The sequence below is a fragment of the Gymnoscopelus braueri genome (genome assembly GCF_963280865.1).
Source record: "Gymnoscopelus braueri genome assembly, chromosome: 6".
NCBI lineage: Eukaryota > Metazoa > Chordata > Actinopteri > Myctophiformes > Myctophidae > Gymnoscopelus > Gymnoscopelus braueri.
In genome coordinates, this window is record NC_137607.1 from 54701150 (window position 1) to 54726426 (window position 25277).

Here is a 25277-nt window from a genome sequence, read left to right on the forward strand (position 1 = left end):
TTCGGCCATTTGAAAATAGCAGATCTACAAGCTCACAATGCCTCTTGATGCGACGCATTGTGAGCTTGTAGATCTGCTATTTAAAAAATATTTTAATACATTTTACATATTTGTAAACTTGTGAAATGGGACATTCTGCATAATTTTCTACTTTTAAGTACACTTTGCCACCAATACTTTTGTACTTTTACTCAAGTACATTTTTTATTCTGGACATTCACTTGTAAAAAATAAAAAGTCTTAAAGTATTTCTACATTGCAGTATTGAAACTTTTACTCAAGTAAAAAAAAAATGTGAGTACTCCTTCCATCGCTCCAAATGCATTGCTCCGTTCTGGGCAGCAGTGAGCTAGTGGAACCCCTGAGCGTAGACGTGGTCGGTTTAACAGTCGTGTCTCAGACCTACACACTGAGAGGGAGTGCGGCTCTATGATTTCTCAACTATTTCTCGGCACTGACTGTTTTTCTTAGCTGAATAAAATAGCGAAGTAGTCGCGTTTATTTAGCGTTTCTACGCATTGTTTTGCGTTCTGGTTGTGGAAGAGTACAAGTCCCTGGCTTCAAGATGTCTGTAGCGGGCTTCAAGAAGCAGTTTTATAAAGCTAGCCAGGTTTGCAAAAAAAACTTTCCTACACTCTCAGTAAAAACTGTTAGCCCAGCTAGCACCACATTAGCAACATAGGCTAGCGCTAGCTCTCTAGCTAATGGCTTTTTCTTTTACTTTAATGGTGAGAATCAACATAAGTTTAGCAGTAAACTAGATACCCTGCTAACTCTCTGCGCCTCTTTTTATATTATGCTCTGTCTAATTATGACTTTATCAGAGCTGTCCAACAGTAACTGTTTACGGTCGGTATGTTATATGAGGTTATATTATATCCAAAGCTACATTGATTGATGTAGAAAGTGACATGTATTTGAGCTATTTTGGCCCAAACTTTGGAAAAACATCTGTCGGAAACATTATCGCAGTGAACTAACCTTTAGGATGAACCAGTTGTCTGGTGTCAGTCGTGCCGTTACCTTTAGGAACGCGCCTTATTGCACAACACAAATCACTATATGTTCATCAAAATGTGACGTTTGTTCAACTGAAACATTGTCGACGTGATGCGCGTCGATACGTTATTCAGTTGGAAACGACATTTGTGTCGCTCGACATTGTAACTTTGTAAATAATCTTTTTGATTGTAATGATCTGATAGTTTTACCTTGACACTCAGCCCTATAGCAGTTTATGCTTGTTAATGCATCACATCGTTCACACCTTAATGCAAAATGCAGGAACTTTGTGTGATTGACCTGATTTGAGTTCTCAAAAACTGGCATTTTTTGGAAATGTTATGGGAATTTGTTGGCAATTAACTTTTCCACTAGGTAACAATTAAAGGGCTAGATCTCTCTTTGACCCAGTTTATGAGTCGTTTTTTTCCCCTTTGTTTTCCCTTGTTAGTTTATTGGTTTTGTATGGTTTTGTCGTTTGTTATTGTTTTATTTTGTTTTTTCATTTGATAGCCATTAGCCAATTAAATGAAGACCTGGAACATTGATTAAACAAAAGTCAGAGACCTGTTTTAGGAAGTCATGACATTGACTTTATGGATTTTTACACAGAAAACTCTTTAATAGTTTAATTTGTATGAATGTGTTGCATGTTTTTTTTAAATATATTTTCACTTTATAAGCCTTGATGACTTTCAGTCATGGGCACTGATGATTAAAAACAGTCTCTTTCTTCCTGTCCCTGCTGATCTCAGCAGGAAAGACATTTGGTTACTGCCCCAGTTTCCTGTCAGGAATGGGCTCAGCTCCCTGTTGGTCAGGGAGATAAAAACGAGATGGAGAAGCTGTCATTGGAGAGACAATCAGCACTTTGGTTTCAATTGCGACTGTGAGAATCTTGAAATTGCAGTGAAGATGTATATGTTTGTGTGTGTGAAGGACCACAGCATTTGTGAGAGCCGGTGAGTTGAGCTCAAGCATTGCAGTGAAGGAGATGGATGGAGAGAGTGCTCTCACCTAATTGGGACTGCAATGCAGTTACTCTGTGTGCCAGGGTTCGGTGAGAGTCAATAGCAACTTCACACACTAAAGGAATATGATAGCTATCTCTCTACCAGGCACTCCTATTCATTAGAGTCCTTATTTAGAGTATTGTGTGTACACAGTGGTGCAGAATATTTTAATGCTGTCACGATAATGACATTTTACTTGACGAGTAATTGTCATATAAATAATTGTGATTAACTATTTAATTTTGTTTTTGGCATTGAACAGTGGAACATATAAATAAAAAATAACATTTCTGTTTGGCTTTTAGTCTTCGTAAACAAAAATTCCACAGAGCAGCTATATGACAAATCATTTAAATATACAAAGAAATAACAGACATATTGTATAACTTTGTACTTTCAAAAAAATACATAGCAGATCTACAATCTCACAACGTGTTGCATTATGACGCATTGTCAGTGTGTAGATCTGCTATTTTCAGACATCTGCTGTTTTCTAACATGGTTATTATACGATTATGACCATTATGCAAAATAAAATCGATTATCTCAATTAATTGCGATCAGAATAAACTTTATTAACACATAGGCGATTATGTAATAGTTGTGACGGGGCCTAGCCAATGCATGAGCATGTGCAGTGGGTAGACGTTACAGGAATTAGTTTCACATGTCCTGCTGCTGCTTATTTCGCATGTTTTCTACCAGGAATGCAGGAAGTTGGCTGGAGAAAGTGGATATCTGTGTTCTGCATCCCGCACATCCCTTCTGTCACCTTGCCTTGTCACTTGTTCCCTTTTTGTTTGTTTTGCCAGTGAATTCTTGTCACATCAGCTATCAAATGCCAGTAAATGTTTTTTCATAGAAAATCTGTACCACCAACAACAAACAGTCATAAAACCACAGCCCCAGCTGTACCAGATATGCTAGCTAGAGGAAATGGATGTTTACACTATGAGAGGCTTCTCACTCAGCCCTTAGGAGACAGTCGACACAGAGATCATTTGTAGCTCTAAAGGTTAGTCCAGGATGGTCTCTGCCGCCTCCACATGTAACCTATTTCCCCTTTGAATAATATGTAGGGGAAGTGCAGAGGCTGCTCTTTGTGAACTTTTACAGTAGAAATTAATTTATCATGGAAAACATTTGGTATATCACAGTGTACCCTATACTACTGTGTAGGGTTTTTTTAATTTTTAATTTTACAATCTGATCGAATTAATCCCTGGAGGGACCCTCAACCCACAGGTTAAGAACCTCTCCACATCATTATGTTTGCCATGCCGTCTTTTAACCCAGTTTGGGGCTTCGGTTTTATTTTTAATGGCTGTTTATATACTGCTGGTCACAAAGAATCTACTGGGAAGATTTGTATATTCAATATTGTCATAGAGGCAGCAGAATCACTGTCATGTCATGACTCATGACCTTCTCTGTAAGATTACAGTCACCCTCTTTTCACTGGAAAATGTCTTTCTCATAACTCTGAGACTTCGTAATATATGACCTTGTTTGTATCTCATAGCCAGCTTATGACGTGACGTATTTTCCCACTGAGAATTCCAAACAGAACTTTATTATCTGTCTGGTATATATTTATTTCTCTCTGAACATTAGTAAAAACATCTCCCTTCAACTCAAAGGTTGAGCAACCGAGTCATAATGAATAGTGCCTCTTGATACTTATGCCTAACGTATGCTGCAGCTGCTCCTAGCAGGCAAATGTTGTTTTGTGTGGGGTGGCAGCGATAACGGAATGGTTGTCACATGGTTATCCTGGAACTTGTTCTGCTCACCATCTGATTTTCATATGACAATTGGGACGAGTGGCATCTATATTTTCACACAGTCACTTCCTCTTTCTGGCCACGTATTTTCATATTATGTATGTGTGTATGAGTACTTTTTCAAGGCTCAATGGATCAAATATTCTGCTGCTGCTGCATCCTAAGAGAATATCTTTTTAACACCAGACTTTGGCTTGTTGATTTAAATTGGCATACTTCTAACGTAGCAACATAACACATTTAAATATCACAGTTTAGGCCAAATTCCTTTCAAGTACAATTCTTTTATGGTAGGGTCACACCAAACTTTGATTCTGCCTATGTGGCCGTTTTTTTGCAATGGTTTTCAATGGGAACGGAGAGTTTTGTTGAACTTGCGCAACTTTCCGTGTTTTGCACACACCTTGAATGTATGCGTTCTATGCGCTAGTGCGCCTCCAATGGAGAAAATGTATATTTGAAGCAGATAAATGCTTGAGACAGTTGCTGCTTTTCCCCTTCTGTCCAAACGTCAAGACAGAAGGCGCTGCAAGATACTCCGTTTTTTAGGCTGTGCTGGCTGCATAAAGCAGCCTACATTTATCAGCCTGCAACTAGTGTGCAGGTGTGATCGTACCCTTAGACTGTTTTATACTTAGACGTGCCTGTGAATGTCGACAGTGTCCACTAGTAAAAATAATGGATCATGTGAATGGTTCAAAACATCTTTCATTTGGGAGCATGTTACTTTTGTATAAAACAGCCATCAGCCTACTTCTTTGTTGTACCAGGGAGTCATTTTGGTAAATAGCAGCACTATGAACTAGAAGTTTAACTTGCTCCTCTGACTTTAATAATGGGGAATAACATGTAGGCTGAGTGCTGAGTCACTCTGTGTGTACCTCAAACTCCCTCAGGGTCCCTATCAGTGGTGAATTCCACAGGAATTCACCACTAGAACCTGAAGATAGCCTAATAGACCATTGAACAAAACTTCGAGTCAGCTCATAGACCACACAGCTACTATTCCTGAACTGGGGCACACGCTCACCATGTGGCGTGTGGACGTCTCCAGGGGTTGCATGACTTGCATCATGAGATGATTCTAAAAATAATATAAATGGATAATATTAATAGATGTGTGCTTTAAGAGTCTTTATGTAACATTTGACATCCAGCTCATGTACCTTTTACTCATGCAGATGAGGAGGGTTTTTATAATGTGTTCTAGATCAGGTTAATTTCAGAGTTAGTTATGACTTGTTCTGATTTTAAAGAGCTACATTGTCAACACAGTGTTTGATTTAGAAATGTTACAGATCATGCTGTGCTTGTGGAGATGGATGCTTTCTCTGCTCTTTTGCACCTAGTGAGAGCTAAAGTGATTGACTTGTGTGGCATATGGATACAGCAACTCAAGATTCAAGCTACATGACATTATACAGCCCAGAACATCAGAAACTGTGGTCTTGTGTGAGACGTGACCACTGACCGGTTCTGGCCTGGGTGCATGGGAAGTCTTGAGAGTGCAGCGTGGGCTAAATGTGGTGGTGCCTTGGCACTGACTGACTTGCCAGCAGAGTTTGTGTTGCTGTGCTGTAGAAGCGTTCCTTTGTGCGCGCAGCCCGCTGTTACTGTTGTCCTCATTTCCATAACTCAATTTAGAACCTCTGCTCTCCTCACAGGATGGTATATACAACAACAAGGAACAAAGCTCTGGATGTATTGGCCACAAACGATCTTGTAAAACAGAAAGCCTTATTTAACCCCTTTCTTGTATGAAAACATCCCCACCACTGGGGGGTGTTGGACCCTAGGCTCTCTGCAAGCCAGAATTGTGGGAATTAGAAATGTACTACTAACTATATACAGTCACACCCAAGTTTGCTGAGTCAATCAATATGAATCTTTAAACTTTCACTTTTGTTTTTAAAACCAACAAGTGTTCTTTTTTCCTTTTGGGGTGGGGGGGTGGTGTTTTTCTTTTGGGAAGGGCAGCCTACTGAGCTAGTTGGCTGTTGCTTACTCTGCATGTGAGCAAAAAATCACACGGCCTGATCCCACATGGCAATGCATATGGTTTCAATTAAAATACTTTGGTAGATGTCAGTTTTGGATTATTGTTTTCGTTGAAGCCAAAGCTTCCAGAAAGGGATCATGGAAGAAATAGAGTAAGCTAGTTCAACATTCTTTTTGATACGTCCTGAAAAGTGCAAACAGAAAATGGGTTGCGTAACACTTCATGTGTTATTTATGTTCTGTCTGTGTGTGCATCTATCACTATACAGCTATTGTTGCTAAAGACGAGTGAAATATATATAAGTTTCCAACTAGTGTGTGACAGAAGTGTAAACTCGAAAGCAAACCATAAGGCTGGTACACAGACTACACACACACACACACACGGAGAAGAAGGGATTGAAGGGCTTAGGCTAAAGTTGTTATCCACATACTGAGCAAATTTGAAAGTCATTATGAAGTAGTCATGTGTAAATGAAAGGACAAGCTTAGGCTTGTTCGCGGTTGCCACCTAGCAATGTAGCTCAGATCAATATCTTCTGAACAGATATATAATTTGATAATTGCTCCTGCCTTCTCTATCTCTTGACTCTGTTCCTCACACCCCCCGCAGATGGTGAGTGAAAAAGTAGGAGGTGCAGAGGGAACTAAACTAGATGAAGACTTCAAAGACTTGGAACGGGTAAGACATGAGTCTTCCTTTGGTATTTAACCACTTTAGCTCTATATACTGTACTTTGTTGTCTGACAATAGCGAAAATAGCCAATCTACAAGCTCATATTGAGTCACACTTAAAAAAAAAAAAAAAAAGCCTATAATAACATAACAACAAGTACAAACACAATATATAAATCATACCCAGAATAACACACAAGTATAATGAAATATTTCCAATGTGGTCCTGTCAGTGCAACAATACTAGGTGGCGAAGCACCAGTAAAATACATAGTCCAAATTTTAAAGTAAAATTCACTTTAACTTAAAGTTTAAGTTTAAGTTAAAGAGCATATAAACATGGTACAATGCTCAAAATGTGTTATTTACAGTGTCTCTGTCTCAGCTTGCAGACAGGGCGTTCTCATGTCAAGCGAGTACATGGTAACCTAACCATGTCGGTATGTAGTGTGGAACATGAAAAAAGTACATGCGGCGCCTGGACCTCTAGTACAGGTACAAGCAGTGAAATGTTCGCGCGGCATGCCTGCAACACTGTGCAACAACAGCAGCATAATACACAAAAGATTATGTAAAGTGTTTGCCTTTCTTGAAGAAATGACAAGTGCAGAAATCAGCATTTTGAGTGGGAAAGAGTTAATCACATTCAAATGTCTATACCAGGGACGCATTTTAATGCCAGGTAAATGTTAGTTAACCTGCTTATATCATTATTGGCACACAATCCTCATGCAAGACACATTAATACCAGATGTAAAGGTTAATGAATCTCTCTAATCACAAGCATATTTAAATTTAGATTTGACCCTGTGCACCCTAATGTTGGATGCTTGTTAAGTTTAAAGCATGTCCTGCAGTTGCTCTATGAGAGTGTCAGCTACAGTAAAGGTAAATGAAATTCTGTTAACCCTGTTGTGTTGAGGTCCGACTCTGCACAGGCCTAAAATGTAGGCCCTAGCCTCGCACTGACCCTAGACATTCAGGCCCGATTCTGGCCCACGCCCTGAGTATTTTCCATCCTAGCCAGGATTGCATACGTCATATTATGTATTGCATGTTTGAATTGTGGGGAAAAAACAGCAGTGTTTTTAGAACCAATTAAAAAATGAAATCTTCCCCACAAAGCCAGTGCTTATTGTGTAAATGATGAGGTCCCCTGAACATCAAGGCTATGGTGATCTGGTGAGTTGGCACTGCAGGGAGGTAAAAGGTTCAGGAATGTATTAAAGGAGAGAGCCAGACCAAAATACATGTGGATTGTATCTGCCTATAATCAGTCACCAACATACCTGATGCAGTTTACTTTTTTTGTTCTCCATTCTGCAGACTCCTCCCACAGCTAAAATGGAGCCTAGAGCATAAAACTAATTCGGCTATTTTCGTCGATCGAATTTTTTTTTTCTTTCCACGAATTGTCTCCATGTAGTGTCCTGGCACTCACACATGCACTGTTAGTCAGTTATGAGGGGAGGGGGAGCGCTCCATGCGAAATCTCGCGAGACGTGAGAGTTCACGCATCAGAGCCGTTCTGTAGGAACGGCAGCTCATGAGTGACAAACGGTGCATGTGTGAGTGCCAGGACTCTACATGGAGATGATTCGTGAAAAGAAAATTAAGTTTGGAGCGACGAAAATTGCCGAATTAGCTTTATGCTCTAGGCTCCATTCTTGCTGTGGGAGGGGTCTACAGAATGGAGAACAGGGGCTTCTATGAAAAAAGTCAACTGTATCAGGTATGTTGGTGACTGATTATAGGCAGATACAATCCACATGTATTTTGGTCTGGCTCTCTCCTTTAACACAACAGTACTCCAAAAGTGCCTTACACAATAGACCTACATGTATATAGCTTAGTATGATGACTATGGTGTACTGAGGGACTGCATAAAATGGTAAATTCATTGATCAACTACTTTATTTAGCCCAGCTCCGTCATATCAAAACTTGACTACTGTAACTAGCTCCTTACTGGCCTCCCAGCATGTGCACTTAAGCCCCTCCAAATGATCCAGAATGCCGCAGCACGCTTGGTCTTCAACTAGTCAAAATGTTCACATGTCTCCCCCCTTCTCCGCTCCTTCCATTAGTTCCTAGTTACTGCCCGCACAGAGTACAAAACACTGATGCTGGCCTACAAAGCAACCAAAGGTATGGCACCCCCATATCTTCAAAGCCTGATACAACCCTCCAACCCCTCCCGCTCACTCAGACCAGCTAACACAGGGAAGCTGTCTGAACCTTCCCTAAAACATCCGGGACAGCGCTCCACACGTCCCAGACTCTTCTCCCTTCTGGCTCCCAAACTGTGGAACAAACTCCCCATTGCAATTAGAAGTTAGAACTGCAGACTCACTCCCAATCTTCCGCCGTAATCTGAATACTCACCTCTTCAGACTCCACCTTAGTCCGTAGCACTTGCCGTAGCACTTGCCCTAGCCTTGACGACCTTGCAGGCTTATGCAAAGGTTAAAATGTAATTTCGATACTTAGCATGTTATTTAGACAGATGCCAGGTTAATTTGTTTACCTGGCATCCGATAGTTTGTATAGTTTCAATGTACAGATTATTATTATTATTATATTTATACTATACTGTTTAGACTGATGATAGGTTCTTGGTTTACCTATTATCCTAGATTACTATCTCTATGCATTTGATGTATTACCTCGTGTTTACCGTGCTTACTGTAAATCGCTCTGGATTAAGAGCGTCTGCTAAAGGCCTAAATAGTTTACAGGTATTAACGATAATCTGTTTAGCAGTGCAACACAAACTTGTCCAAGTACATCGTCATCTGTTGATGAGCTAGATAAAGATAATTGGCCAAGCTATTATAAGGCTTGTTTTGTTAACTTGGTAGTTCTAACATGAAAATGAAAATAGTCCTGAAATCTGTCAATAGCCTCGGGCCTCATCGTTCCAGGGCCTGGTGGAAGACCTCTAGTATTGCGCCCTTAAAGGGACACTTCACCCAAAAAAAACTTTGACTTGAATTCATGGATATTTCTTTAGTTTTTTGTCTCATTCCTAAGACAATAATTTGATGACCGGCAGCGGTTCCGGTAGGAGACACAACGAGTCGTTGTGTCTCCTACCGGAACCGCTGCCTACCGGTCCGCTGGTCATCAAATTATTGTCTTAGGAATGAGACAAAAACTAAAAAATATCCATGAATTCAAGTCTCCATGTGGTGACTAATCCATTGAAACAACGTTTTTTTGGGGGCACGGTGGCGCAGTCGGTAGCGCTGTCGCCTCACAGCTAGAAGGTCCTGGGTTCGATTCCCGCCGGGGACGCTGTGGGCACTGGGGGCGTGTCTTCTCCTCCGCGTCATCAGCGCCCATACCCTAGGTGGGGTTGGCGAAAGGGCCTACTCTGTGTGGAGTTTGCATGTTCTCCCCGTGTCTCCTAGGGTAGTTAATACCCTCACAAAAACATGTAGTAATCCTGGTCACTATACCGCCTCCCCCATGACAGCCGGGGCGCCTGATGGAGGGGAAGGGAACTGGTTGGAATAACGTGTTCCTTCCACGCGCTACGTCCAACCAGGGAAACTCCCCCCTGTCAGGTGACAAGAAGGTCAGTTGGCTCTCATGCCTGAAGGAAGCATGAGCTCGGCCCTGGCCTCCCTACTGTGGGGTGACAGGTGTAATACTGGTGTAGGGCTGGTGTAGTGCCCAGGATCACTTAGGAAATTGGCACCGGGTGAAAAAAATGGGTTACAAAAATCGCGGGATAAAAAAAAAAAAAAAAAAAAAGAAACGTTTTTTTGGGGTGAAGTGTCCCTTTAATGATTTGTATGCTCTCCCTGCCTGTGTTTTATAGAAAGTAGATGTGACTAGCAAAGCAGTGGTGGAGATTATCTCCAAAACATCGGAATACCTTCAACCCAATCCAGGTGAGAGTATGACCCTTTTACTTTTTTATCTTATTTTATTTTTTACAATGGATTCAGATTACATTCTAACATTTTACGTGGAGATCTCTTGTTGTGCAGTGCTGAAATTGACATATCTATCCCAGATAGAAAACCTATATGTTAGCTTGATGAAACCTACCTATTCTCACAAGCTTTCAGCTAGGTTCGGAGTGTGTAGTTATTTTTTTAAACTTTCTTTTATTTTATTAATTCATTCTTACATGTTAATTATATGTAATTGTGTTCATTTGTGTCATTCTTGTCTTTATTTTTATTTTCTGTCTTATTTTTTTTTAAAAGCACTTTGAATCTGTGCTTGTCGTATGAAATGTGCTATATAAATAAATGTGACTTGACTTGATGTTACCCTTCCTTAACTCATCTCCTGTCTTTTCCCTGTCCTCTTATCTCTCCCTCTCCTTTGGGATACGTAGCATCGCGGGCGAAGCTGTCAATGTTGAACACCATGTCTAAGATCCGTGGTCAGGTGAAGAATCCAGGCTACCCCCAGGCGGAGGGCCTGCTGGGAGAATGCATGAGCAAATATGGACGGGATCTTGGAGAAGATAATTGTTTTGGTAGGTTATATTTTCGTGTTCATGTTGAGAACTATATGAGACTGATGAATCAAAAGATTGAGACTGACAACTTGACGTGTGTGTGTGTGTGTGTGTGTGTGTGTGTGTGTGTGTGTGTGTGTGTGTGTGTGTGTGTGTGTGTGTGTGTGTGTGTGTGTGTGTGTGTGTGTGTGTGTGTGTGTGTGTGTGTGTGTGTGTGTGTGTGTGTGTGTGTGTGTGTGTGTGTGTGTGTGTACACCCTTGTGGATGTAGTTATACATGTAATGTCGGTTGGGGTAGTTAATTCCTGGCCTAAGAATGCTAGGGGGTTGTCAGTATGGGTTTGGAGCATGTCGGGGTGTGCTTGTCTCTCTGTGGTTTACTTGTGATGTTTACTGGTTGTGTGTGATAGATTGCATTAGGCCATTTCACCATGTGCCCATAAAAAGCCTTTTTGACTCTTATTTTCCAGTTGTTTGACTCTGGTAGGCCTCCACGGCTGTACCACTGTTGTGTGTGTGTGTGTGTGCGTGACTGCGTGTATACATGTGTGGGAGTGGTTATATGCACTGTATAGTCTTGTGGGACTTGATCTGTTGACTTAACAGAAGCATTAATCTTCCCGTCTCCACTTGTGTTCCAGGCGGAGCTCTAGTAGACGGAGGAGAGGCCATGAAGAGATTAGCAGAGGTCAAAGACTCTCTAGACATCGACGTCAAACAGAACTTTATTGATCCATTACAAGGCTTCTGTGACAAGGACCTCAGAGAGATACAGGTATTTCATAGACTAAGCTCTTTTTGAGTCTGGGGAGGTTCCTTAGATCTTGACCTTTTATATTACACAGTTAATGAAGGGGCTGTAGCAACAGGGTCCTAGGCTGTTTGTATAACCCCACCTTGAATCTAAACAATCACTGTATCATCTCATGAAACCACAGTGGTATGGCTAATTTATACTACACGGTTGTGCGATATCTTACTATCTTTCTATTAATTCACAAAACCTTTGTCTGCCGGTCGGCGTAACTCGGAAAGCGTCTGACCAAACAGTCTCAAACTTGGCGTCCGTGTCTCATATGAACCAGAGGTGGCACTAAAACAAATGAGTGCCACCAAATTAGACCCAAATTGCACCAAACAATTGGACAGTAATCTGTATCTGTGTACCGATGTCTGATAATGTGTGTTTGGAGAGACCGTATGCATCGGCTTCTCTGATTGGCCAACCCAACCCGTTGGCTTACTGACAGCCCGAGCGATACGGCACAAATTTGCTGCAAAGCGTCCCTGACATTTCAGGGAAGCCGGTGCCCACAGTGTTTGCATTGTTTTAATACCTCTATCTATATAAACAATTGCTTAGAAAATGGCAATGTTTGTGTGTTTTCATCCAGAGCAAAAATACAAAGTTCACCCGATTTGCTAACCCTGCTACAAAGATTGACCCTGGGTCTTATTTACAGTCATGGCAAAGCAAGACCTAACAGGAAATTGCCGTCAGTGGAAGGTAATCGAGTATGTGTTCTCGGGTGGAATTGCAAATGATATACGTGGAAAGACTCTCAAACAAAATACACATTAACACATTCCACGCCAGAGTTTAATATCATAATGTACTCACCAGTGCCAGCGATTTATTGTCGCCACAGACCTCGCTAAATACCTTTTCAAAATCGCGCGTTCAACTGTTTGTAGACACACAGGGTAGCTGTGTGAGTTGCCCAGAGAAGACTGTTTCGATCGGCGATCGGCCATTTTGAAGTTGTCGCGGTTTATGTTAAACAGCGATCAGCGAGGAGAAAAACAACGAGAAAATGGAGGATTAGTGGGAGCTTTAGAGCGGAGGCGGTGGGAACGAAAATCTCCGGATACGGATATTTCCGTTTCCGGGTGTGCTACAATGAAATGTGTCACTGCGAGAGAGGCCTACAATGAAATGTGAACCTGTGAAGTAAAAAAAAAAGACCACTTCGCGTAGATCTACGCGACTGGCACGCTGCGCAATTATTTTGGTTTGCGTAGATCTACGCGATTGGCACGCAATGTGTTAATAAGCATGCCGTGTGAATTCCAAGCATTAATTTCTTTTTGTCCTATGTTTGTACTCCTCTCCATCTAAAAAAAACATCGAAGCAGCAAATCAAATATGGATATATACTGTACATAGCGTTGTAATCGTGGTGTTACTGACGTCATATTTATGTCACTAAATGTCACTAAAACGCTCAAACCATCCCATGTATGTAACATAAAATCCCATTATGTAAGATACAGACATGTCAAACAACAAGTACAACAACTACATCAACTAGGAGTATTGCACAAACAGGTGAACATGTATTCACCAACTTGCATGGTTCCCGACTTGCATTGTTCATAACTTGAAAAACAGCAGCGCATTCCCTGCGATTCAAATGACGTGATTAATTTAATCTGCCCGGTTATTCATAACATTAGAACGATATAACATCAAACACAAGTAAAGTTAAACTAATTGTATTGTGACCCCTTCAAATTTCCCTGGGACCCATTCAAATGACCACATGCGTGACCTCACTGTCCTGGGACCCAATTCATTGAAAACCCCAAATAACCTGGAAGGTTATTATGCAATGTATGCACTTATGCAACCTTTTACATATACACAGACAGACTTGCTGAATCATTGCATTGTCAACAAACTAAAGAAACTGGAAATAGTATTTTCCTAGGTCCTCCCAGGTCACTGCCAAACTGTCATGGATAATAGATGGTATAGATAAGCAACCTTGTGGCTGCTGAATAAGGAACTGACTTGTTTCCATAATGTTGGCTGCAGCCTGAAATAATATGCCGCTGTTATGGTGAAGAAGGCTGTACGTAAAGATGTAACCATCTGTAAAGATGGTTCTTTTGAGAATATCTAACAAGTAGTGCGGCACGATTCTTGCTCAAATGTGAATCACGATTTTCCTCCATAAGAATTGAGATCACGATTCTCAGGAAAAAGAAAAAAAAAGATTTTCTTTTTTTTTTTTTATTGAAAAAAAAATCGTCATAATTTAAAATCGAGATCGCATAGGTGTCTGAATCGAGATCACGATCTTTTTTCGATTAATCGTGCAGCACTACTAACAAGTCACCAATGTCTAACAAGGAACGATTCTTAATGACAACGATTTGAATGATTTATCTTTTTAGCCCTGCTAAAGGGTGTCTTTGTCATTCTGTCCGTCCAACACTTTGAACCCAAACAACTCAAAAGGTACTCCTAAAAGTACTAAAGTACTAATTTAGGTGCCTCCATAGCATTTTCTCTAGTGCCAGCATTAGGCTAAAATTTGCACAAGATATCGGTGTTGCCGATGCTCGCGCTGAGTTTGAAGGCGTCGGTCGGACGGCTCTAGAGATGCGTGAACTACAGACGAACTAACCCACAGACGGCTAGAGATTCAACTTGTCAATAAATGACTGACTTGGATTTTAACCTGTTGTTGACTGGCTGTGTTTGGGGACTGGAAAGGAGGGAGTCCACTTATTTGTTGCGCCTTAGGTTTGCCCCTAGCACGTAACATGCACATTTATAGTAGGATAGACGACTACGTAAGCAATGTCCATAAAAATGGCAATGAAGTTCATTGTACCCATCATTTAAGATATTATAGAGTCCAAAATGGCCTGTCAACCCCAGAATTCAGTTTCTGGGTGATGTTGACATGCCTAAATGTGTGTCACCATAATAAGTATATTATATTACTTGCCAGCACAAGTAGGGGGAAAAAAGCTGTTAAACTGGAAATCCGAAAACACTCCTTCCCAAAAATATTTGTTAGCTAGATTACATTACATCATATTGTAATCCAGAGAAGATCCTGTATAATGTTAGATGGAAAGCTGCAACATACAGTACGTGGGGCATATTTGGAGCTCTTGTATGAAATCTTTCCCTTTGCCAGAAGCCTAGATTCCTCCTATTTGAACCAGGCAAGGATGGCTAGAGTGAGTCTACTGATTGGAATATTGTGGAGTGTTCCCATATTTCTCGTTTTGTGTACCTGTTATTTTCAGACTGTATATTCTTTATTTTGTGTTATGATTGATGAGGATCCTTGTGTCATTCCTGGGTTCGGGCAGGGGGCGTTTTTTTCATCCTTGTTTTGATGTCTTTCTGTTGTATTGTAGTTTTGCTATGCGAAATGCCAACTGTGTGTGTGTATATATATGAGCTATTTATGAAGCTAAAAGGGGAAAACTGTGTGTGTGTGTGTGTGTGTGTGTGTGTGTGTGTGTGTGTGTGTGTGTGTGTGTGTGTGTGTGTGTGTGTGTGTGTGTGTGTGTGTGTGTGTGTGTGTGTGTGTGTGTGTGTGTGTGTGGCTGTGTGGCTGTGTGGCTGTGTGGCTAAAAGGTGAAAACCTTCACAAGAAGGGACCACACACCACACTCCTCTGGTATGATTTTGCTTTTTATTTTGCACAACGCGTTTCGCTTCCGCCTCCTCAGGTGAGGAAGCGAAACTAATCACCTGAGGAAGCGAAACGCTTTGTGCAAAATCATACCAGAGGAGTGTGCGGTCCCTTCTTGTGAAGGTTTTAGCCACAGAGAGAGAGACATTTTTAATGACCATTGAAGGGAGGAGTTATGCTGTAGGGCAGTGGTTCCAAAACTGGGGGTCCCCAAATTATTTTGGGGGGTCCTCAGGTGATTAGTTTAATGAGCAACATTGTTTTCTGACTCAACAGTAAACAAACCAACATACAGTATAAGTGTATACAGAGTATCTGCACTTCAAAAGTTACAATTTAATGACTTTTAAAACCTTTGTAATACCAAATTGTCAAATATTACATAAGAAAGACGCAAATATTGTGAAAATAGCTACAACTACAAGCTCAAAACAAACTCACAACGCTATAAGAGCTTGTAGTTTGGCTATTTTCACAATATTTATCTGTGGAACTGAGTCAAACTAAATGCCTTGTAATGCCTACAAAGTTTGGGAACCCATGCTGTAGGTCATACCTTTTTTGTTTCATTGAAAAGAAAAACTGCTTTATAGGATGAAGGACATGCAGTTTACATTATAATTTAAGAAAACAAAACGGAGCCAATAGGTCATACTTGAAGTTCAATCAAATGTTCAACTTAAAGCGCAGTGACACTTTGGTAGAGGTTTGGGTTGTGTAGTTACCTCGTCGTGATGTATTAAGTATTATGACCAGGTAACTATGCACAACTCAAACCTCGACGAAAGTGTCATATCGATTTAAGGCAATATAAGACATATTAAGACTTTATTTAGCCCCAAGATTAAATTCATATGAAAACAAAAACAAAGCTGCGGCCTCTTTTCTCAGCACCACTTGAAGAAGCTGGAAGGCCGTCGCCTGGACTACGACTACAAGAAGAAGCGCCAGGGCAAGATTCCAGATGAGGAGCTCAAACAGGCCTTGGAGAAGTTCCACGAGTCGAAGGAGGTGGCGGAGACCAGCATGTACAACCTACTGGAGACTGATGTATGTACTTGTTTATGTGAGGGGACATTATGGGCTCACATGCACTTTATAGTTGGTGTGTATTTATAGAGGTGTGTGTGTGTGTGTGTGTGTGTGGAGCCTTATACTGTACATTTAAGTAAAGAAAGAAGTTCATAGCATATAGCTGATTTATCTGTTTATTATATTGTACTTGTCTGTGTTATTGTCCAGGTGTCAACTTCAGTAACAGAGAATCAGTTAATTGACTTAGATGGGGCCTCTACTGCCACCTGGAGGCTAAGATCATTTCTGTTCCACTGCTCCTGTCATGTGTTGAAGTTATCCCTTATGTATCAAACTTAAAGGACCCACTCGGATATATTTGCTACATTAGATTAACGCGTCACTACTGATGATGAATCATTGTGTTCCTTCTGTACATTTGCAAAAGCTAGTCCGAAGCACAGCTGCGGTGGGGTGAGGTTTGTGTAAACACTATGCTCACACTGTTAGTTGGGTTATTTATTAACCAGAATGAAATACTGTGTATTCACACGCCACATTGTAAGTGCTGCAAGGTGACACGTAGACACATGTGTGTGTGTGTGTGTGTGTGTGTGTGTGTGTGTGTCCAGATAGAGCAGGTGAGCCAGCTGTCGTCTCTTGTAGAGTCCCAGCTGCAGTACCACAAACAGGCCGTCCAGGTCTTGGAGGAGCTCTCTGACAAACTCAGGGACAGGTACTAAAATGAGTCATACACCCTCATAAACTTTGCCATGTGTTCTGCTTGGGGTGGCTGAAGTTACATTGGTACAACAGTATTTGATGGGGAATGAATGGTTCCTTTAAACCTTTGTGATATTTTAGAATGAGGCTCAAATCGTGATGTTGTGCATTTTACATACTTCTGTATCCGTAAACTGAAATTTCACTTGCATAACAAAAAAACAATAACAAAAAAACAAAAACAAAAAAAACATATTGACTGACTTTGTTCCGTGTGTTTTTAGGATGACTGAGGCCCAGTCTCGGCCACGACGTGAATACACACCCAAACCTAAACCTATCTTTGACTATGGAGAAAACGACCAATCGAATGGTGGCTATACAACGTCGGTTGCCCCACCACCCTCGCGTAACTCTGGTAAGAACCTCTGCCGTACCCATACGCTTTTTTCCCCATTTAATACTGGTGCAACATACATATTTGTGAGAGAGAGAGAGAGAAAGAGAGAGAGAGAGAGAGAGAGAGTCATCAGACTGCCCCCTCTACATCTGACCGTACTCATGTTTTCCTGTGACATCATCAGAAGAACCATCGTTCCACTACAGCAGATTGTCCTTTAAGAAGCCCATATTGCGTGAGTCAGAGTGTGTGTGTGTGCGTGTGTGTGTGTGTGTGTGTGTACACGCACACTCGCGTGCTGCTGCTTTGTTGCATGGCACACGGTGTGCTGATGAACAAGTCACAGGTGTGAAGTGCTGGATGTAGGAGACTTGTTTTACTAATAGTTAGTCGTGTGCTTTAAAGACCAGAAATATTTGATGCTACATATCATGTATTTCCTGTAAAAACGGTAGCTGCTGGCACGCTACTATCTTGACACAAAGTGTCTGTGACACAAAGTGGCAAAGTTCAGCTCGATGTGAGCTAAATGCAGCAGTTTACAGACGTATTACTTTTCACCCAGAATTCAACGTTGACATTCCAAGTGCACAGTTTCGGCAATACTGGACTTTGTTTTGGACTTTATTGGTAGACACATTCCCAGTAATCTGGGTTTTTATATGTGGGTTGAGAGTGAAGGGATAGTGGTAAGATTGTGCGTTAACTTGGCCAACATAGGCCCCCTCCATTTCCAGGCTACCGAGAGGCAAAACAGCTTGTGTTGTACAACTGATACAATGAGTAAATTGTTGGGATACTGAAAGGCTGGTATATCTGTAGATGGAGCCCTACTCTCTCTGTGAGCTATCGTGAGCTATCTGAGGTCACACACACAGAGAGAGAGGTTAGTGAGAATGATGGCTAGAAAGGGAGACAAGTGAAAGAGAAACTTGGGGTCAGGTGTTGACATTGTTTCTGGTTACCAAAAAATTAAATGCTGTGTGCTGTGATTTTATGCTTATGTGTGTTTGCATGCCTTTGCAGCTAATTACTCATTAACTTGTACCTCGTTAAGCTGCGTTGAGGTGGATGTACCACACCCACTAGTGTGACTCACTAACATATCCTATGTACATAAGTAATGTATTAACACCATATTTTTAAGGCGTGGAGTGGGACAGTCACTAACCCTTTATTTTATGGTCCCCTAATGACCAGGTATTTATCTGGAAAATAGATACTGATATAGTAAGGAAAGTACCCATAAGCAATTTATAGAAAGTACTGCTTAATTTTCTGGTACATGTAAAACTACTAGGAAACAAAGTACCATTATTATTTTTGGTACATAATAAATAACTGTGTTTTTGCTATCTTGCTCTGTAGTAGGAAATGAAGTAGTACTTAATTTCTTATGGCTAATTCCCCAATAACTATTTGATCACCATTAGGGGCCCGGGATTGTAAGGATATTTAACCCATTAAGACCTGAGGCCGATTCTACAAAATGTCTTCTACAGTTTAGTTTTTTGAAAAAAACTATGTTGCTATATAAGTGGTTCTCAAACCTTTTCATGTCAAGGACCCCCAAAATTATATGTATTTGGCCGCGAACCCCCATCTCAAAATATTTTGTTCCAGGGACCCCCAGAATCAAAGATTTGAGTTACAAATGTTCGCTTTAAAAATATTTTCAAACATTTTCGAGATTTTTCAAAAATAGCAGATCTACAAGCTCGTAGCGCGGCACTCGCTACTCGCACAATGAGCTATTTTTTAATAGCCAAAGAAATCTAAAATATCACAGATGCTTAATGTTAAGAGAACCTCTTTTCTTTTCTTTACCCATCTTTTCCTGACTCCCGTTTCTCCCACAGCCCCCGAGCAGCCGAGCTGTAAGGCGCTATACGACTTTGACCCGGAGAACGAGGGAGAGCTGGGCTTCCGTGAGGGCGACATCATCACCCTGACCAATCAGATCGACGAGAACTGGTACGAAGGAATGCTGCACGGCCAATCGGGATTCTTCCCCCTCAACTATGTGGAGGTCATTGTCGCTCTGCCACACTAAAGGAGCGCTGCGAGTAGAGCGAGAGTTGGAGTATAGGACAGATAGAGGGAAGAGGAGAGAGAGATTGATCAAGTTAGGGAGGGGCACAAAGAGAAGCCAGGGATGGATCATAGAAAGGTCATTTTCATCTTCGGTACCCAACATCATCATCATCATCACCACCACCACAGACTCGCACTTTTTTTATTTGGACTTTTGAAAGATGATGGTGGATTTTCACATTCCACGTCAGAAAAGGAAATTTTTATATCACCCCACCCCCACGTCAAGGGTTTCAATGTCCTAGACTGGACTGAAACAAAATGCCGTTTACATGTAATAATAGATTCAGATACATATTTACCGATATATGTATAACTTATATAATGCTGTAAACATTTAGAAATGTTTCCTACAAGTACTGTAATCATAATAATCGAGAGAATTTAAAAGAATTCAAACTTGGTTATAACGATTCCAGTGAAACATGCTCGAGATCAGACGACACAATACTTTGGTCTTTATTTTCGTCACTATGTCAGATTATGCAATTATAGTGCCATAAATTCAAGACGTGTCTTGGTCTGGAGACTAGCAATACAACAAATTATGACGCCGGCCTATCATCTTTTGCCGTCTTTCACGACTTTGCGCAGGTTCGGTGAAGTCAAGAAATTGTCAATCATGGTTACAGAAGCGCCTGATGCCAGGGCCAGCGGATGAAATAGTCTTTATTTATTATTGCGCTCTCTACCTAGCTACCCAACAAAGACAGAAGTCACGAAAGAAGACAACAAAACCACCAAAATTAAGTGATCATCAAAATTAAGTGGAGCACATAGTAGACCATTTCGTGGTTGTAAATGGAACTTCATTTGTATTTTCAAACGCATGTTATGTCCGATGTCAAACCCAAGTCTGTGCGTCTAGTTCAAACGAGTCAATGAGTCAATCCAGAAGAAATCCGCACATTTAAGTGCTCTGTTATATACACCAAAAATGCAAGATAATGAAGCCAGTCCCATTCTTATACATGAACAGTCCAATTTATTGGCCGGGTAGGTTCTGGTTTCAATACCGATTACTCAGCATATGAGTAGTAAAGCTTGGGTAACTCAGGCGTGCGTTAAGTACTGGAAGCTGACAGTAGGTGTGCCGCTTCACCTTAGCAATCCATCTCCCTTGTCTAGTGCCTTGTAAGGAGGATAATCGCCCTCGTTGCTCAGCAGATACCAACAATAAACCACTTCGACCTACTGTACTTATATATTTACGTACACAGCAGTAGAGAAAGTGGCGTGAGAGCCGCTGCCATACAGATACATATTGATTGGTTGTAAATCAAATACATTATTCCGCCAGGTTAACTGGGACATACAGTAAGTTAGAAAACTGAAACCTATTTAAAGGTCCAGTTGTTTGCCAACTAAGGGTAGGTTCTCTGCGTCTGGACAAGCCAACATAAACCTCATTGTACTCTTAAGTTGACTGATAACCATTTTTATTTCAAAGGCAAATGCAATATATTTCCAAAATGAAATCACAGCATTGATTTCTGTTATTGAAGACTGGAGCTCCTCTTTTGATGCCACCTGCTGGCCTCACCAAGAATCATACTAGGGTGGGAAAAAAACAACTAGTTATGCATGAGCAAATAAATGTAGTTAAAAGTGGTTTGATCTACAAAAAAAATAAGGTGCATTATAATGAGCTTTTTTTTTATTTACCTCAAACGGTAATTCAGACAAAAGGCAATTGCTTATTCTTTGTGGATATGTTTTTTAGTTTTCTTTTTTAAGTCTGACACATTTTCAAGGCTCATTTTAACAGTAGTTATCCACTATCCAGTGCTACAATAATATAATACACTGTGCAGCTCTCACTGTCCAGTGGTCAGAAGAACTCGATTTGTTCTGGAAAAACGTACTACGCCTTTATACATTGTCTCAGTATTTCATTTATGTTTGTCTCAACATTTGTACAATTGTTTTTAGTGTAGTGCCACATACAGAATATGTGAGCAAATGTTGTATTTGCACCTTGGTCTACAATTGAGATTCATGCCTGCATGTGTGATAGACCTATACCCCCACTGTTACACACATACCCAAAGTTTAAATGCGTAAACGTTGCACGTCTTTGTTTTCACATACTCTTTAATTCATCTCCTTTTTTTCCCCTGGTGGCTCACCTTTTGTTTAGTTCCATGTAAAGCACAATGATTCAGTCCTGTTATTAAGCAATTGTTTGCTTATCGGTTCCATTGAGGAGACGGAGCCAAGAGGTCCTTATTAAATGCAATATAATCATATGTCATTATAGGCCAGTGCTGCATTAAGGCCTGTTATGGTTTATGAACTGTCATTCAGAGTCTGTCAAATAGCCATATGAATCCAGGGCCTGTTTATCTTGGGTGCTGAGGTTGAGCCTTTGCTTCCACCCAGCCTTATTGAAGCCCCTCACCTGTTTTTCTCTCTCTTTAAGCGCCTGTTTACTCCATGCAGTGCCTGAATGGACAAAAACGCTGCTGGCAGCGTCTTAAGTTTCTGTCACACTGTTCTTTAAACTGTCCTCGTGGTTTTGAAAAATGTGAAACTCTGGTCTCTGCATTGCAGTGGAATCATCTCGCAGTTTTCTCTCACTCTGTGATTCTGTCTATGGACGATGGTTGGAAAAATCATTTCCGTTCGGATGTTGGTAGAAAGTATATCAGCTGTCCAGAAAAAAGGGTTTTTTAATTTTTTATGTAGCTGTGGTCCAAACCTGCGGATGGAGTCTAATCCAGCATACAGTGTATGAGGGAAAGGACTGGGATTGTAAGGGAGGACGTAAAGGGAAAAAGGAACACTACATGTTACAAGCTGTTCTCCAATTTGTTTTAATTTGAAAAGTGTCTGCTTACCAAATATTTATCACTGCTATTCGGCTCACCAGATGTTATATAGCTGTCCGTGGAGCTGTCATAATTGTGGAGGTTTTTAGGCCTCAGTGATACTCTTCCATTACATGCAACGTGCTCTGTCTCTGCACTTAACCACTTAAATCCTATACTTAGTTGACCGGAGTCCCCTTCATACTAAAACCCCTTTATGTTTTTCTATACTAAATATCTTATTGTTGCTGTCGGGCAGAAACCTTATCTCCATATTCTAACTTTTGTTAGAAAACGCCTGCCAGTGAGGAGCCCCTACCGGGGCGACGTACAGTATAAGTCTTCGTCCTACTCCTCCCGCCCAACACTCCCCGCTGACAAGTGCCGCCCCAGCCCGTAGGAGTACGTGCAATGGACATTATCACCCTCCTCCTCCCCGCCCGGCTTCCCTCCCCCGAACACGAACACAATTGTGTTCGTGTCTGTAGACGCTCGACAAAGCCGGATGCACCACGGTGGATTCGAACCCACAACCTCCGTGGTGGGGGGGCAGGGACTTTACCATTGCACCACCCGAGCGCTCTACTTGATCATACTTCAGCATCACTCAAAAGCAGCAGGTCCACAAGCTCGAAAACCTTGCTTGTTGATCTGCTACTTTTGCTATTTTTTTAATTTGGATCCTGAGACGTGACAGTTTTGGACATGATGAGGTTTCTGCCTGACAGAGACGTTATGTGAAAATAACCACAGTCTACAAGCTCACAACACTTGGCGATGTATTGTGAGCCTGTAGATCAGCTTTTTTAACTGTATGTTTGCCCCAGAATAGTGGCGCTAGGTTTCAAGTGGTTCATGTTTTGTACATTTTTGGCTACATTCATTAGTGTTGATCTCTCTCGACTAGTATCTCTGTATCACTCCACTCTTAAGTCAAACAACCTCGCCCACTCCTGGGTTTGATCCCTCTTTCGTATGTTTACATGTGTGTTCTTAGTACGTGTAAGTGATCTTCAAGTTCAGGGGGAAGTCGAAAGGCAATATTGGATGACTGACCAGATCACACATTGTCCTCGCTAGATTTGTTTCAGTGCCTTTGGGAAAGGAAGGAGGTCAAGTGGACTAATACAACAACCAAAATAACCTAGCTACTTATCAAATGGTCATGAAATTCTTTCATTTTTGTCCTGTTTATTTCTAGCCATTGACACTTTGCTGTGTCACAGACATAGATGCATGTGTACCACTATGCGCCTTTTGTGACACTACAGGCTGTTTCCTGGCCATGGATTGAGCAGCCTATTGTTAGTCTAAGAAAGGTTGATCGACAGATCTCAAAAAGTATTTAAACTAGAATTAGTTTCAATCCATGTTCAGAAAACTGGCCCTATGATTTCTTTTAAAGGGTTATATATCTGTTTAATCTTTTTAGAGTGCTAGAATAATATTTTGAAAGGCAACAATAAAAACATAATTCTGGCACTCTATAGTATTATTATTTTTTATATACAAGACCTTACAAATTTTTTAAATTGAACTTTGCATGTAGTCCTATATGATACCTTGTAAATGTTTGTCTTAGTTTAAGTTTTCTTTTTCCATTCTAGTATGTCACAAAGACAGAATTTAACCACAATACTTTGTCATGTATTATGAAAACATTTGTACTTGCCTCATGCCCCCCACCCCCCATTTTCCTCCTTTAAATAAATAAACAAGAAAATTTGTATTGTGTTGTAGTATTTGATAGACAATGTGCAATGCAATGTGGATGTTATTTCCACTGTACAGTAAAATACTGTTGAGATCAAATGCGTTCATCATAGTCAGTTATGTCATTGACATACACAAGTTTAACCTTAATATTTTATTAGTGTGGTTGCCCTAACAGGGCAACCAGACTATTGTTATCCTCCAGAGGCCCTAGCAGTTTATTTTCAACCGCATCTCCTCCCACAGTTTATTTTTCCCAATTTAGTGCCATATGTCAAAATGACCGGCTTCACCGGGAATCGTGTGCTTGTATTTTGCTAAGAGATTGGTTACATATTTTAATTGATATTGATTTATTAGTGCATTAAACTTCCCCATCCACTTTCATGGGAAAATGAAAAAACTCCCATTCAAGTATTTATTTCTCAGAAACCGTAAGGGCTAGAATTTCAAGACTTGGAGGGGTGGTTCATGATTTAGTCCAAAATTATTTAAATAATAATTACACCAGTCGGCCTCATGGTGGCGCTATAACAGCCCACTTTACGTTTTGGCCTAAAACTCTTGAACCGTAGGTCGTAAAATAAAAATATTTTTTCCCCTAGATTCCTTGGGTCATGATGCATTTGTGTCAGGATAGATTTTCCGCCATTTTGAATTTTGTTCAAAACACACTTTTAGCTCCTCCTCCCACAAATTTTGTCCAAATTTCCTATGTCAAAAATCGGTACACATGATCTCTGGGCCCATGCGATAAACATATCCAAACGGCATTTTGATAGTCCTTACCGTTCGTCCGTAAATGGCTTCCAAAGTTAGAGGGAGGGAACCGTTTTACCAAAAATGCCAGAAATCACAAACTCACAAACTCAAATTCAAGTATTTTTTTCTCAGAAACCGTAAGAGCTAGAGTTACCAAATTTGGAGGGGAGGTTCATAATTTAGTCCGAAATTTAAAAAGAAAATAATTACACTAATCGGCCACATGGTGGCGCTATAACAGCCCCCTTTACGTTTTGGCCTATTAAACCGTAGGTCGTAAAATTAAATTTTGGATGCGTCAGGATAGATTTTCTGCCATTTTGAATTTTCTTCAAAACACACTTTTAGCTCCTCCTCCCATATATTAT

At 40.8% G+C, this 25277-nt stretch overlaps 1 protein-coding gene across 2 annotated transcripts; it reads left to right on the forward strand.

Moving 5' to 3' along the window:
• The first annotated feature begins 357 nt into the window (after nt 1–357).
• sh3gl1b (SH3-domain GRB2-like 1b) lies at nt 358–24163 on the forward strand. Of its 2 annotated transcripts, XM_080431405.1 has the most exons (10): nt 358–610; nt 6411–6479; nt 10299–10371; nt 10827–10970; nt 11593–11726; nt 16285–16443; nt 17040–17143; nt 17415–17548; nt 17715–17765; nt 19390–24163. In XM_080431405.1, exons 1-10 carry the CDS (start codon nt 566–568, stop codon nt 19581–19583), a joined length of 1107 nt encoding a protein of 368 aa, XP_080287531.1. In that variant the 5' UTR covers nt 358–565; the 3' UTR covers nt 19584–24163. The 2 variants fall into 2 exon arrangements, with proteins under 2 accessions (XP_080287531.1, XP_080287532.1); XM_080431406.1 differs by lacking the exon at nt 17715–17765.
• Nucleotides 24164–25277: the final 1114 nt, after the last annotated feature.